Source organism: Capricornis sumatraensis, chromosome 4 (assembly GCF_032405125.1).
Source record: "Capricornis sumatraensis isolate serow.1 chromosome 4, serow.2, whole genome shotgun sequence".
Classification (NCBI taxonomy): Eukaryota; Metazoa; Chordata; class Mammalia; order Artiodactyla; family Bovidae; genus Capricornis; species Capricornis sumatraensis.
Window position 1 is genome coordinate 73,268,499 of NC_091072.1, and position 15,019 is coordinate 73,283,517.

At 42.3% G+C, this 15,019-nt stretch overlaps 1 protein-coding gene across 3 annotated transcripts in view; it reads left to right on the forward strand.

Annotated features, from left to right (window-relative positions):
• The window catches only part of BIN2 (bridging integrator 2), a 35,965-nt gene extending 21,336 nt beyond the window's left edge, over positions 1–14,629 (forward strand). The window contains exons 5-12 of one of the 3 annotated variants that reach the window (XM_068970663.1): positions 42–137; positions 2,819–2,926; positions 3,238–3,323; positions 4,651–4,726; positions 5,708–5,790; positions 9,293–9,986; positions 13,184–13,258; positions 14,237–14,629. In XM_068970663.1, the coding sequence (XP_068826764.1) occupies positions 42–137; positions 2,819–2,926; positions 3,238–3,323; positions 4,651–4,726; positions 5,708–5,790; positions 9,293–9,986; positions 13,184–13,258; positions 14,237–14,266 (1,248 nt within the window). In that variant the 3' untranslated portion in view covers positions 14,267–14,629. The remainder of the gene's footprint in view (positions 1–41; positions 138–2,818; positions 2,927–3,237; positions 3,324–4,650; positions 4,727–5,707; positions 5,791–9,292; positions 9,987–13,183; positions 13,259–14,236) is intronic. The other 2 variants (XM_068970664.1, XM_068970665.1) reach the window with 2 other exon arrangements.
• The last annotated feature ends 390 nt before the right edge of the window (positions 14,630–15,019 follow it).

Sequence of the window (15,019 nt, forward strand, 5' to 3'; positions counted from 1 at the left end):
AAGCGGGGCCCTCACCACTGCTCTCTGCCTCTATCCTACAGAATAATGATCTCCTTTGGGAAGACTATGAAGAGAAACTAGCTGACCAGGCTTTGAGGACCATGGAAAACTATGTGGCCCAGTTTAGTGAGATTAAGGTAATCAGTTTACAGCATCAAGGATGGATTATGGGTGGCCCATGTAAGTTAGAAGATAAGGAAGATCCCCTGGAGAAGAGAATGGCAATCCACTCCAGTATTCTTGCCTGGAGAATTTCATGGACAGAGGAGCCTGGTAGGTTCCGGTCCAGGGAGTCACAGAGTTGGACATGACTGAGTGACTGTCTCTTTCACTTTCACCTGGGTAAAAGTACAAAGTAGAGTTAGAGCCCATGGTTAGGAATGAAGTTGGGTAGGTTAGGAAAAAGATTGAAAGTTGAGGGTTTACACAAGAGGTTAGCGTGAAGGGTTAGAGACAGTGTAAAGGTTACATTTAGATTTAGATTTCAGTGAACTAGATTTGGGCTGGTTTTGAATTAGATCCAGGTCAGAGCATCCCTTTTTGTTGTGAGAAACAGCTGGTGGGACTAAAGATATTTATTGTAGAGAAGAGAAAACTTAGAGGAGTCATAATAATTATCTTCAAATATTTGAAAGCCTGTTAGGTAAAAGAGGACTTCAGCCTGTTCTAAACTGCTCCAGAAAGTAGAATTAGAATTCATTAATTCATTCAACTCATATTTATTAAACATCTACTCTGTTGAACACTGTGCTGGTTTTAGATTAATATAGGAAGAAATTAAAGGAAGCCTCACTTAAATTTCTCATAGCTAAAGCTTTCCCAAAAAAATGAAATCTGCTGAGAGATAGTGAGTTGTCTATTCTCTGTTCAAACAGAAGTCTAACTACTTCTTATCTTGGATATTGTGGATAAGCTTGTGAATTGGATAGGAAGTTGGGTCAGATAATTAACAAGATCCTTTCAAGTTCTGTGGTTGAGAGAACAAGACAAAGCCGTTACCATGGTTTGCCTCTCCCTGGTGTAATTTGTAGTTGGTATGAGATTGAGTAGATGTTCTCTCAGAGCTCATAATAGTTTGCAATTTTTATTATTATGCTGTAGGATTTTCAAACTACTTTATATTCAGCATTTGATCTTTAAAATAACACTATGGGGCAGCTGGGCTTCCCTGGTGTCGAAGTTCAGTTCAGTCGCTCAGTCATGTCTGACTCTGCAACCCCATGGACTGCAGCACGCCAGGCCTCCCTGTCCATCACCAACTCCTGGAGTTTACCCAAACTCATGTCCATCGAATTGGTGATGCCATCCAACCATCTCATCCTCTGTCGTCCCCTTCTCCTTCTGCCCTCAATCTTTCCCAGCATCAGGGTCTTTTCAAATGAGTCAGTTCTTCACATCAGTGGCCAAAGTATTGGAGTTTCAGCTTCAGCATCAGTCCTTCCAGTGAATATTCAGGACTGATATCCTTTAGGATTCTTAAAGAAATGGGAATACCAGACCACCTGACCTGCCTCCTGAGAAATCTGTATGCAGGTCAGGAAGTAACAGTTAGAACCAGACATGGGACAGCAGACTGGTTCCAAATTGGGAAAGAAGTACATCAAGGCTGTATATTGTCACCCTGCTTCTTTAACTTCTATGCAGAGTACATCATGAGAAACGCTGGGCTGGATGAAGTACAAGCTGGAATCAAGATTGCTGGGAGATATATCAATAACCTCAGATATGCATATGATACCACCCTTATGGCAGAAAGTGAAGAAGAACTAAAGAGCCTCTTGATGAAAAAGTTGGCTTAAAGCTCAGCATTTAGAAAACTAAGATCATGGCATCTAGTCCCATCACTTCATGGCAAATAGACAGGGAAACAATGGAAACAGTGAGAGGCTTTATTTTGGGGGGCTCCAAAATCACTGCAGATGGTGACTGCAGCCACGAAATAAAAAGACACTTGCTCCTTGGAAGAAAAGTTATGACCAACCTAGACAGCATATTAAAAAGCAGAGACATTACTTTGTGAACAAAGGGCCATCTAGTCAAAGCTATGGTTTTTCCAGTAGTCATGTATGGATGTGAGAGTTGGACCATAAAGAAAGCTGAGCACTGAAGAATTGATGCTTTTGAACTGTGGTGCTGGAGGAGACTCTTGAGAGTCCCTTGGACTGCAAGGAGATCCAACCAGTCCATCCGATAGGAAATCAGTCCTTGGTGGCTCAGTGGTAAAGAATTCACCTGCCAGTGCAGGAGCCATGAGTTTGATCCCTGGGTCGAGAGGATCCCCTGGAAGAGGAAACAGCAACTTACTCCAGAATTCTTGCCTGAGAAGTCCTATGGACAGAGGAGCCTGGCAGGCTACAGTCCATGGGGTCACAAAAGTCAGACACAACTGAGCAACCAAACAACAACACAGGGCAGATGAGGCTACTGAGGCTCCAAAAGAGGCATGCCTTGCCCTGGGTGACAAGGCTAATAAATGGTAGTGATGGGAGTAAAACCCAAAAACTCCTGACTTTCAATTTAGTAGGTTTCTCGAGGCCATTTGTTCTGGGTGCTGAACCAGTTTCTAATAGGGTCGTAGGATATGTTGCAGTTGAGTGCAGGCTTCCAGGTGCTCTGGGGGATTGCCCTCTACTCTCTCCCCCTGAGAATTCTCCATTCTTTCCAGATAATGAGGGAGATCCCTGAGCACAAAACCCTGTTAGAAAGTACAATAAAATTTGATAATAGGACAGGAATGCTGCCTCTCTGATACTCTGTTACCAACAACCTGGTCACTTAAAAGTGAGTATCAAGGTCCTCTCTCTTGACTCTGGGTTAGGAAAGAATCGCCAAGCGGGGCCGGAAGCTTGTGGACTACGACAGTGCCCGACATCACCTGGAGGCAGTGCAGAATGCCAAGAAGAAAGATGAGGCCAAGACAGCCAAGGTGAAAAACAAAACAAACCCTGGTAAAACCTCCATGCCCTCCCTTTACCCACAGTGGTGGCAGGTGGTTGAGCCAAGTTCGGTTTAGGAAATGATAAATTCAGCCTCCGGTGTCTTGAAGGAAATCCTGTTTCTTCTGACACCAATGCTCTCAGGATAGTCAGACTCAAGGCTGGGGAGGACACAGGTCTGGGGAAGGAGAGGCATGTTTCCTAGTAAGCCTAGTCCCTGAAAAAATGCAGAAGAGAGAGGAAGCAATCTCTAGCTTTGGGTTCAGGAATAAGGGGAATTGGTCTGTCTCTTACTACCTAGGCAGAGGAGGAGTTCAACAAAGCCCAGGTTGTGTTTGAAGATCTGAACCAGGAGCTACTAGAGGAGCTGCCTGTCCTTTATAACAGGTAATGACTGAGTTCCAGAAGAGGGCTGGATCCCAGGCCCTGGGCAGCCCAAACATGTTGCCTCCTGAAAAGAGCCCTGGTCCAAGAATGGAATGTAGCCTCAGCCCTGCTCCTAACTTGCTGGGGGTTATTAGGCTCACCACCTTATCTCTGGACCTTGATTTCTTCATCTGAAATTCAGAGATTCTTTGCCCTACCAGCTTTTCTGGGTTTAAAGACAACATGTCTCTTAGGTAGGAGAGATCTTGGCAAGTAAAGTGCTGTCATCATGCCTGCTAGGAGTATCTGGTTTTATGCTTGAGTGTGTATTGTTTTAAACAAGCTTGGTTCATGAACATCAAGATTCATATATAAGATAAACCATGGGATGAGTGTTTCCATTAAAGAAGATGTTTTTGCTTCACAGTAGGTAAAAATGTTTTTGCTTCACAGTAGGTAAAAATGTTTTAGATATAAATTTCCCACATTGGAAAAGGAATCTGATCAGAAGTTCTATCTGTATCCTATTTTCTTTTCATTGAACAAGATATGCTTTAATGCAGAGTATTTTATATTGTCACTTTATATTAGTCTATGAGTGAGGGATCCTTTATAATGACTACATGTATTCTAAAATATTAATTAGGTGATTCCTAATTTAAACAGAATTGAAATTTAATAGTTTCTTTAAATGTAAACTTCCACAGTTCATCTACAGTAGAATTTCATTAATGTACATACAGCTGCATAGACATCCAAGTACCATATACTGAGAAAGAATACTTATAATTATAGCTGTATGGCCTTATACATCACTTCTAAAATTCTTCAAAGCACTCGGATGTCTACTTCAGTATCTGAAGAGCCTGAATCAGTAACTTCATTCACGCATGCTAAGTCATTTGAGTCGTGTCCAACTCTTTGCAACCCTGTGGATTGTAACCCTCCAGGCTCCTCTGTGAATGGGATTCTCCAGGCAAGGATACTGGAGTGGATTGCCATGCCCTCCCCAGGGGCTCTTCCCAACCTAGGGACTGAACCCATGTCTCCTGTGGCTCCTGCGTTACAGGCAGATTCTTTACTTCTGAGCCACCGGGAAACTTCACTCAGAGATCTGTTATACTTTGGTATCATGTCTCCCCTGCCTTCCCACTCCTGAGAGTCTAATGTACTCCTGTCCTGGCTCTGATGAATCCAGATCCCAGCATCCTGAGTCTAGGCCACGCAGTGCTTTTCTATGAGGAGCCCGGCAGTGGCTGGCTTTGGCTTGTGCGTCTGCCTTATACTTCCAACAGACTTTCTTTACCAGCACTTACCTGTACGTGTTTGTTCTTTTGCTTCCTGACAGTCGTATTGGCTGTTATGTGACCATCTTCCAAAACATTTCCAACCTGAGGGATGTCTTCTACAGGGAAATGAGCAAGGTGAGAAGCATCTGGCCAATTTAGACACCTGAAAGTGTTAGTCGCTCAGTCATGTCCAACTCTTGGCAACTCCTTGGGCTGTAGCTTGCCAGGCTTGTCTGTCCATGGAATTCTCCAGGCAAGAATACTGGAGTGGGTTGCCATTCTCTTCTCCCAAGGATCGTCCCGACTCAGAGACTAAACTTAGGTCTCCTGCATTGCAGCCAGATTCTTTACCATCTGAGCCACCAGAGAAGCCCATTTAGACACCTAGGAGGGTTTTTCTAACAAATCTGAAGGTCGCTTTAATTTACATAGCCTCATTAAATATCCATATTGGCATCACAGATGTTTACTTTTTTCTCATGGTGAAATAACAGCACTTGATGGACTGTGCTGCTCCATTAACAGCTGAATGGTCTCCAGATGAGTTTCAGGTGCACCAAGGAGATTAGGACTATAGAAGAAACGGCTGAAATGGGGAACTAAGTTGTGTAATCTTTGTCTTCTGTTGCTGGGGAGTGGAGGTGGTGTTTAAACATAGCTCAGTTTCTCAGGGCATTGGTCTTGGAAAGGGCCAGTCCTGTTTAGAGATGGGCAGCCATGGAACGTGACCCCATGGGGTCTTTTCTAGACCTGCAATTCCAAGACACCTTGCTGTTACAGTATTAATTATATTCACATCCATATCCACACATGTTCCTCTCCACAGTTTCTTGGCTAAATTATGGTTTGTCTAGTTGATATTACAATGACTTTTTGTTCCCTGGGTCACCTGAGAGAAGCTAGAACCTCAAATCAATATCAGATATCAAGGACCTAGCCTTGAGAGAACTGCCAGTCTGATGGAAAAGACAGAAATTAAGACACAACTGAGACACTAATGCAAAAGAGATGAGGAATTTTATCATTTAGGGTAGGAAGGTTTTATTTTGGGGAGAGAAGGAATTTGTTGGTCCCAGGTTCCCACGTGGCTAATATCTCTTCTCTTGCTTGCTCCAGCTGAACCACAATCTCTACGAGGTGATGAGCAAACTGGAGAAACAACATTCTGACAAAGTCTTTGTGGTGAAGGGACTCTCAAGGTGAGCTGCTTCTGAGACTCATTTCTGTTTGGTTTATTCTGTGTGTGAACATATTCAGCACTCTCATCTCTGATCCCAAATCCTGACCTTTCCTTTGTGTCCAAGTGCATAATGTTTTTTGTTTGTGCTGTACCCCTAAATATATTATTTTTCTTTTGTGAAATACTTCAATGATAACTAAAGATAAAAAAGAATAGGACAACAAATAGCCATATACCCATCACCAAATTTAAGAAATCACTTAATTAATTCCCTGGTGGCTCAGTGGATAGGAATCTGCCTGCCAATGAAGGGGACACAGGTTCAATCCCTGGTCCGGGAAGATCCCACATGCTGCAGAGCAAGTAAGCCCACGGGCCACAGCTACTGAAGCCCACAAACCACAACCAAGGGTAGACCCCACTTCTCCACAGCTAGAGAAAGGCTGTGTGCAGCAGCCAAGACCGAGTGCAACCAAAACTAAATAGATAAATACATAAAAACTTTCTAGAAGAAAAAAAGAATATATATAATTAAATCTCCCAGTGTCCCTTCCCCACTCACTTTCTCTTCCTGTCCTCCACCGAGGGTAACCACTGTCTTAAATTTTAGTATTTATTATCCACATTTTTTTAACTTTAATTATACACATATATGAATACACAAAAATACTATTTTGCATGTTTTAAAATTTTATTTAAATACAGTTATACTGTATATATTCTTTTGTTCTTAGTATTGTTTTTGAGATTTACTTATCCTGTTGCTACATGTTGTTAGCTCTGATCTTTCCTTTTCATAACTGTTATGGATATTACTATATGGCTAGTTCACAATCTATTTGAACTGCTAGTGGAAATTGACATTGCCTTCCAGTTTTATGCTATTACAAATAATGGTGCGATGAATGTGTTTTACATTTATCCTTGTATGAATATTATTAAGAGTTTCTTTAGGATGTACTGGGAGTGGAATTGCTGACTCTTAGAATCTGTACCTTTGGGTTCCTTCAGCCTTATGAGACATTACCATTGCCAAATTGCTCTCCAAAGCCATTGTCCCAGTTTACAGCCCACCAGCAGTGAATTGAAGCCCCCATTGCTCCATATTCTTGCTATATGTGACATTGTCAGACTTCTTAATTTTTCCAAGGAAATGGGTATGAAATTGAATTTTTTGCAGTTTTAATTACATCTCCACAGTGGCTGGTTAGCTTGAATATCTGTTCATGTTATTGACCTTTTAAGGTTCCTGTTCTGTGACTTTCATGTTTATCCTTTATTCACATTTTTCATGTAGATAGTTTACTTCTTTTTAAAAATTGATTTATATGAGGTGGGTTTTTTTTTTTGTATATTCTGGATATTAATCCTTCAGTGATACACATTACAAATACCTTTTCTTAACCTGTCATGACTTGCTTTCCTGTGTGTGTCAATGTGGCATGTCTGTTACCTTCATAATGTGATCACTTTCTTATTCTAAAGCCTTTTAAGTTTTAGTAAGTTCTTTCTATGCACAAGGTTTTATGCTGAGAGTTAGGGACCCACAGACATAGGTGACTTGTCTTTTCCCTGAAGTGACTTACAAAAGTTGGAAGGACACAAAATGTGCCTAAGAAAACAAGGAACAATATAAAATTGCACATACTAAGCACCTAAGGAGACCAGTTAGGAACCAAGAGTTAAGTGATTACAATATGCAGATAGATGGTCAGGGAAGACTTTGAGGAGGTGCTGAAACTGAGTTTGAGATTTGAAGAAAGAATGGGACTCAGTAGGTTGTTTGTATTTGATATTTGTATTACTCATTTAACAGTCAGTTACAGACTATTAAAAGGAATCACTAACGGGCCAATATAGACTTCCCTTTTCCAAAAACTCTATTTCTTCTCTTCCCAGCGTTGAAAACCAGAGTTCTCTCTGAGTCCATTCATCTGAAATTAACCATCATTTACACCAAGATGTCCTAGAACCTTGCAGAGAAATCTGATCTTTTCTTTCTATATCCTGGGCCTTCTAAACCTGCTGACCCATAAGATGCTAGTGCTAGAAAGAACCTTATATCACTTAGCTTATCTTACATCAGAAACTCCCACAGGGCTGGAACTAAATTATTACCTTTCTCTTCCTATCATTCTTCCTATCACTCTCTCCCATCCTTGAACCCAGGATACAGCACATAGTTGCTATACATCAAGCAAATATTGGTGAGTTGCTTAATCAGGTAGTGGCTGGTACCCAGGAGGCACCTAAGGAGGTGAGTAGGAGTTAAGCTGATGTTGCCTGCAGAAGCACTCAGCACAGTATCCAGAATACTCAATAAATGTTGTAGTCAGTTTTCACTGTTCATGGTAGTTTTGTTCTAGAAATCACCACAAGCACTGAATTAGTGAATACTGACCCACTGCTCCTAGGGGAAACATGGGGTTAGGTTCTTAGGAGCCCCTGGTTCCAACATTTTCATCAAGCGATCCATACAGAACCTTTCTTGTATATTTGTTTAAAGACATCTAATATATATTGTTGATTCATTCATATTGGGAGAAGGCAGTGGCAACCCACTCCAGTACTCTTGCCTGGAAGATTGCATGGACGGAGGAGCCTGGTGGGCTGCAGTACATGGGGTCACTAGGAGTCAGACATGACTGAGCGACTTCACTTTCACTTTTCACTTTCATGCGTTGGAGAAGGAAATGGCAACCCACTCCAGTATTCTTGCCTGGAGAATCCCAGAGACAGGGGAGCCTGGTGGGCTGCCGTCTATGAGGTCACACAGAGACACGACTGAAGCGATTTAGCGGCAGCAGCAGCATTCATATTGAACCCACAGCCACCAGCACTATAACTCATGCCTGAATGAAGCTTATCTAACATATGTATTTTCTCTGGAAGGCACATCACAGACTTTCTGCTTTCAAACAGCACTTTGGCACTGCATTTAGAGGCCATTTTAAGCAGCAAAATCACCAAAGAAAATCACAACAATGTGTAAAAACTTGGCAAACAGGACATACTTACACTAAGAGAGCTAAAACAGGAAGGCAGAGGCTTGCCTGGTTAGACCTCAGTTGGGACAGTACTGGTCAGGCAATCATTCTTCATAGCTGGCATGTGTCCGAGAGTGATTCTGAAAGTATCACAAGTGTTGATCTTGAGGTTTAAATAAATTTCAGAGGGTAGATGAATTTGCAAACACAGAATCCATGAGGATCAACTGTATTTCACTCATGAACTGTTTTTCCCTGAGGAAAATACTTTGTTAATATATTGCTGAGTTTTTTTCCAGTCATTTTTTATTTATATATTTTTAGATAATCAAGATTGTGATATGGATAAAAATTCTATAGCCTTTTTCCACTTTATAATTTAAGCACTATTGCAAATTATACAAACTTTCTGATGCCATTGAAAATTGCTTTTTCTGTTTTATTATTATATGAATGTATCATTATATATTTGGGATATTGGGGTTACTTCCAGTTTTTCACTCTTCTGAGTCTAAACACCCTTCCTTTTTTTAGCAGCAACAGACGCTCTTTAGTCATCTCTCCCCCAGTTCGAACATCTACAGTCTCTAGCCCTCTAACCTCACCTACCAGTCCTTCCGCACTTTCCTTGAAGAGTGAGAAGGACTCCAGCTCAGCAAGTGAAGAAGAGCTGGCATCTGATTCAGCCCAGGGAGAAGACAACTCTGAGATTAAAGAAGAGCCCTTAAAAGACAAGGAAACAGAGGAGGAGGCCGAGACAAGCTCTTCTGAGGAAGAAGAGCCTCTGCTAGCCTGCAATGGCCCCACCCAGTCCCAGCCCTCACCCCTCACTGAGGATAGAGAGTCCCAGGAGGAAGTTTTCCCTTGCTCCCCAGCTCCATCACCAGCCAGAGCTCTGACCCCTTCAGAGCAGGCTTCATCTTCCTCAGTAGTAGTCCTCCGAACTCGTACCTCAAGCGAGGGATCTGAAGAGCTAAAGAAGAGAGTCTCTGTGCAGAGGGCTTCAGCACCACCTAGTAGGCCTCCGCCACCCAGAGCCACTCCCAGTCCTAGGGGCTCCTTAGGGAACACGCCCTCCAGCCCTCCAGCCTCACCCACCAGCCCTCGGGCTTCCTCAGAGGCCTCTCCTGACCCACAGCCACCAGAGAAGCCAGTAAGAGAAAAGGAAAACACCAGCAATCTGAACCCAGAAGAACTTTGTACTTCCCCTACTTTGATGATCTCTCAGGTGAGCATAGATCTGGCTGAGTCTTTATTCCCTTTTATAATCTCCATGGGGATCATTTTTGCTATGCTCAGGTTGCCCCACAGTAGATAGGATTTTACGTCATTATATTACAGTTTCAAGGATAGTCTCAGACACCTTTTTTGGTTCTGGGATTTCTTGCACATCATCATAGCAACTAATTTAGTGATTTGTACTGCTAGGGTAATTGACTTTTGCAAAGGGCTTATCTCTAATATTAGTATAACCAGATTGTTACTAATTCTTTCTTTCTTTTGCTCCAAGTTCTGGGAGTTCCCAATATAAAGTACCTACAACTGACAGCTGATCATTACTTTTTAATGTGGGGTAGGGAGGAAGGTCTCATTTCACTTTGTCATACTTGTAACTATGGTAAACAGACGCCAAGCAAAATGGCATCAGCAAATTTCCAAGGCATTGTCTTTGATGAGAGAAGCCTAGAAGGAACTCACAGAGGACAGTAAAGCAAAAGGATAGTCTTTTGAAAAGTGAAAATTTTGATGAGAAAAGGATTGTGTTAAAATAGAAACGCAGACCCTCTGTGAAAGATCTGGAAATCAAGTCATATTCTATTCAAATTACATGGAAAGTCTATCATATAGTAGAGAGATTTGACTTGTTCTTCAAGACTCCTGAGGACAGAAAAAGGCCCTATGTGTGAAGTTTTTTTTTTAAGGTACACTTTGAATCAGTGTAGAGGAACTTTCAGCGATTAGCTCTGTTAAAAAATGGCGTGGGAAAAATATTTTTTTAATACAGGGAAAGGGGGCACCAGGGGCATCAAAAAACCAAAGGATGAGCCACCTTGAAAAATAGTTCCCCTTCCTTGATGTTAGAAGCTCAGGCTATGTGGTCACCTACCTGTCAGGTGCATTGTGCAGAGTATTATGGTGCAGCATCTGGCTGGATGGCATCCAGATTCATTCATTCAATCCACAATCATTCATTAAACCCCTTCTATGTGCCAAACACTTTTCTAGGAAGTAGGGTTATTAGAGTAAAGCCAAACACAAAATTCTCTGCCTTCCTGCATCTTACCTTTTAGTGGAGGGGAAAGAGACAAGAAACAGAATAAGTAAGTAAAATTATAGTTTAGTGTTAATAAGAGTTACAGAGAAAACCTAAGTAGGGGAAGGGACCAGAAGGGGGTGCTGAATTGCAGTTTTAAACAGTGGTCAGAAAAGGTGACACTTGGGCAGTGAAGGAGGCCAGAGCATGAACCATGTGGATATCTAGAAGTGTGAGATGTCTGGTACACCTCAGATCATAGCACCCTACTACTGGGTATGCCTACCTGAAGGTTGACCCAGCTCTCTTGGGAGCTCCCTGCTGTCTGAGAGGAGCTAGCATGGACAAAGGGCACAAGGCTGTGATGCCTGGCAAGACAAGGAAGATAGAAAACACGAGGACAATAAGCTTATCTCAGCTGACTCCCCTGGGGTACTGAAATCTGAGTCATCAAGGGTGTTATATCCTTGCCTGGGAAGGATATTCACGTGACTCACGTGAGGTATTGAAAATCCTAATACATAGGACATAAAACTTGCCCTTGGCTGGTTTCCAGTCTGAGGTTGCCATTCCGTGTGAGAGAGCTATGCAGGACATGTGGATGATGAATAAGCACAAGGCCATTGTGGGGTTTTGTGTAGTGAAGAGTAGAGTCACTTTTCTGCACTGAAAAAAGCAACTCAACTGTATGGAAAATCCAAAATTAAATTTGACTTTTGTAATGTATGACTTTAGTATAGAGGCAGCAATAGAATGACCTGCTTGGCTCAGGTGAATAAGTTTGAATTCTTGGAGTAATTTTACTGAAGGGGAAATTCTGGGGGCCATGATGCTATTTGATACTTTGAGGAACAGGTTAGTAACACTATCTTCCTAGGGAAAGAGGTACAGGACACAACCTCATTACATTTGAGATTTATATAGTGTTTCCTTACTCCCAGCCTCTCCTGTGGGATTGCTTTAGTCAGTGGCTAAGGAGACATATTTTTTCTGTGGAATTAAGCAATAGAGCATGTTACATCCTGGCCTGTCAGTATCATCAGTCCTTTGAAGCTTGTGTCCCTATAAAATGTGTTCACCTCCCTCACAGATACATCATAAATCATATGTTCTCTCAAGCAGAACTGTGGACCTATCACATATAAAAGTGGGCAAATAGAAAGATAACTGAGAAAATCTGTTCTTGCCCAGCATTTGAATCACCTGAGAGAACATGAAGATTTTGACAACTTCCTTGGAGGTAGCACTTACTTGGAGGTAGAATTGTTGTTGTTTAGTTGCTAAGTCATGTCTGATTCTTTGTGACCCCATGAACTGCAGCCTGCCAGGCTCTTCTGTCCATGGGATTCTCCAAGCACGAATACTGGAGTGGGTTGCCATTTCCTTCACGGGATCTTCCCGACCCATGGATTGAACCCGCGTCACCTGCCTTGCAGGCAGATTCTTTACCAATGAGCCACCATGGAAGCCCAGAGGTAGTATTACCTTTGAGGTAATTCATGGCCTAGAATCAGCAGAGGGACTAAGAATAAGGAAATTTTCCTGAAAGGAGAAATCACAGAATTTCACATGACTATCATACTGTTAGGTTTTACTTTAAAAGGATGACTTTTATAGTGTATAAATTAAATTTCAATTAAAAAAAAATCTTTTTAAACCTTAAGAGTGCCAAGGTCTTCCCCTGTCTTAGCAGTTCCACACCTCAGGCTCCCATCTCAGAACCTAGACCTTTTCCCAAAGAAGACATCATACCACTTGGCTCTCCTAACTGCCAGGGGTTAGGATCATCTAAATGTGTGCATTCTTGAGGAGAATTGGTCTAAAAGTGGTAGCTAGTGGTTTTAAGTCCTATATTTGTATCCTTACAGACCATCACATAAATACATCTATATAGATGCATGTCACACAAATCATGGAAACAGTTCTGGAATTCAAAGGCCTGGTTGCCTGTCCCAGCAAGTCACTTCAGCCTTTGAATCTTGTTTTCCTAATCCAAGAGAGGATGACATAAAGCCTTCCCTGATGCTTTCAGGCTGCAGTGAAACAACTTTATATGTTTGCCCTTAGTATTACCTGTGACCCTAATAAAGTGTAAGGCACAAAAGACCCTTCTAAGCCGACAGGCTGGGAGGTTGAGTCACATCTCACCAGTAGAACTCTTCTTTTTGTAGAACCAAAGTCTTCAGCTTCATGGCTCTGCAGTTCCAGAAGAGAGCAATGTCATAGCACATGAGCCTGAAGAAGAGGTAAGAAGGCCAGATGCTCAGAGAACACGGGGGGTGGTGAGACTGGGATTGGGGATGGACCAAGTCTTGGCTGCAGGCTGGAATCCTCACTGTGGGCTGCAAGGGGAACCCAGCAGTGAACAGATTCCTTAGGGCAAAGTCAAGCAGGTGGGAGCCAGAAGAATCAAGAGTAAATGAGGCTTCCTTTGTGCCCATTTCCCAACTGGCTTTGGATTTCCTGATCCCTTCTCATAGCCGTCTCCTAAGAATATATTTAGTTATGCCTAAACTTATTTCAAAAAGGAGTTAAGAGACACAAAAGGCATACAAAAGGTAAATACACACACATACAAACTGTAGCAAAGTAATGCAGAATTCTGTACATTAGTGATAGTGACATAAAATGGAGCCATGAATTAGGCAAATACAAAAATGCATTCTGTAAAACAGACTTACTAACGATAGACCACAAAATTGGTTCCAGACTTTCTAACATCCAAGAAGAAGAGGGAAAACCTGATCAGTTCACCCACTTTATGATGCCCCTTCCTTAAGAGAACATCTCCTGCTACTAAGATGAAAAGAAATCTCTTCTGGGACTTCCCTGGTGGTCCAGTGGTTAAAAATTTGCTTTCCATCGCTGGGGACATGGGTTCAAGCCCTGGTCAGGGAACTAAGATCCCACATGCTGAGGGTCAGCGAAGCCCGACCACAACCAAGACCCAATACAGCTAGAAATAAGTAATATTTTTAAAAAGAAATCTCCTCTGCGAATCCTTATAAAGAGATGGTGAATGAGATAGTGAACAGTCTCTGCAATAAGGCTTTAAAATCATCCCAATAGCCAGTTTCACATCCTCCCCACTCGCCCCCCCCCCCCCATAAAGGCCAGTGCGTTACACTAAATATATTCAGGAGAGGAAGACTGATTTTTTCCTTCCCTTGAGTGGTTGGTGGGAGGGCAGGTCCACATCTAATGCAATCATGTTTACTTTCTAGGTGTCTACCATTCAAAATGCCCAACTCTGAAGAGGAACTGCGAGGACCTCCCCACACACCTCCCCGGAGAAACTCCTCAGCTAGAGGATGTAGGTCAGAGGGACTAACGACCCAGCATTCATTCCTGGTTTCTCAGGCTCTGAATCCCGGCTGTCTCTAAAGACCTAGCATTAATGGAGGCTGAGGAGCACACTTAGGGGAGGGAGGGAGGCAGGCTTGGGAGAAGAGACTGTTGGAATATTTAGTTCAGGTTTTAGCGTTTTGACAGTAATAAGACCTTATATACTAATTAAGTGGGACTAAAATTACAGTGAGACTATAAAAAGCAAAAGCATCTGTGGACATAGACATCTGTCCTCATACAGACGTATAACCACATATACTCAGAGACTCATGCACAAATCTTTGATTTACCACTCATTTTGCAGGACTTAAAGCCAAAAGAACAGATTTTCAGATTGATAAATAAAGTATTATTCTGATGTGTGTGGGGTTTCTTTTTTGGACACAGGAAGTTGTTCCAGGCCGGCACACTGTCCTCCACTTAGGCAAGGTTATTGACTGCACCCCAGGTTCAGAAAGCTTTAGTCACATCCCTGACCTCCAGCTCCCCCTACCTCCTGGCTATAACACTCTGCTGATGCCTGGGGCTACAGGCTTCTCTCCTCAGTCTAGATGCATTGTTGCCTACCTCCTCTGCCCTTTGGTTAATAAGCAGATATCCTTGGGAAGGGGTTTTATTTTAGAGCTGTGTCTAGTGTCTACAGATTGGTACTTGATGTA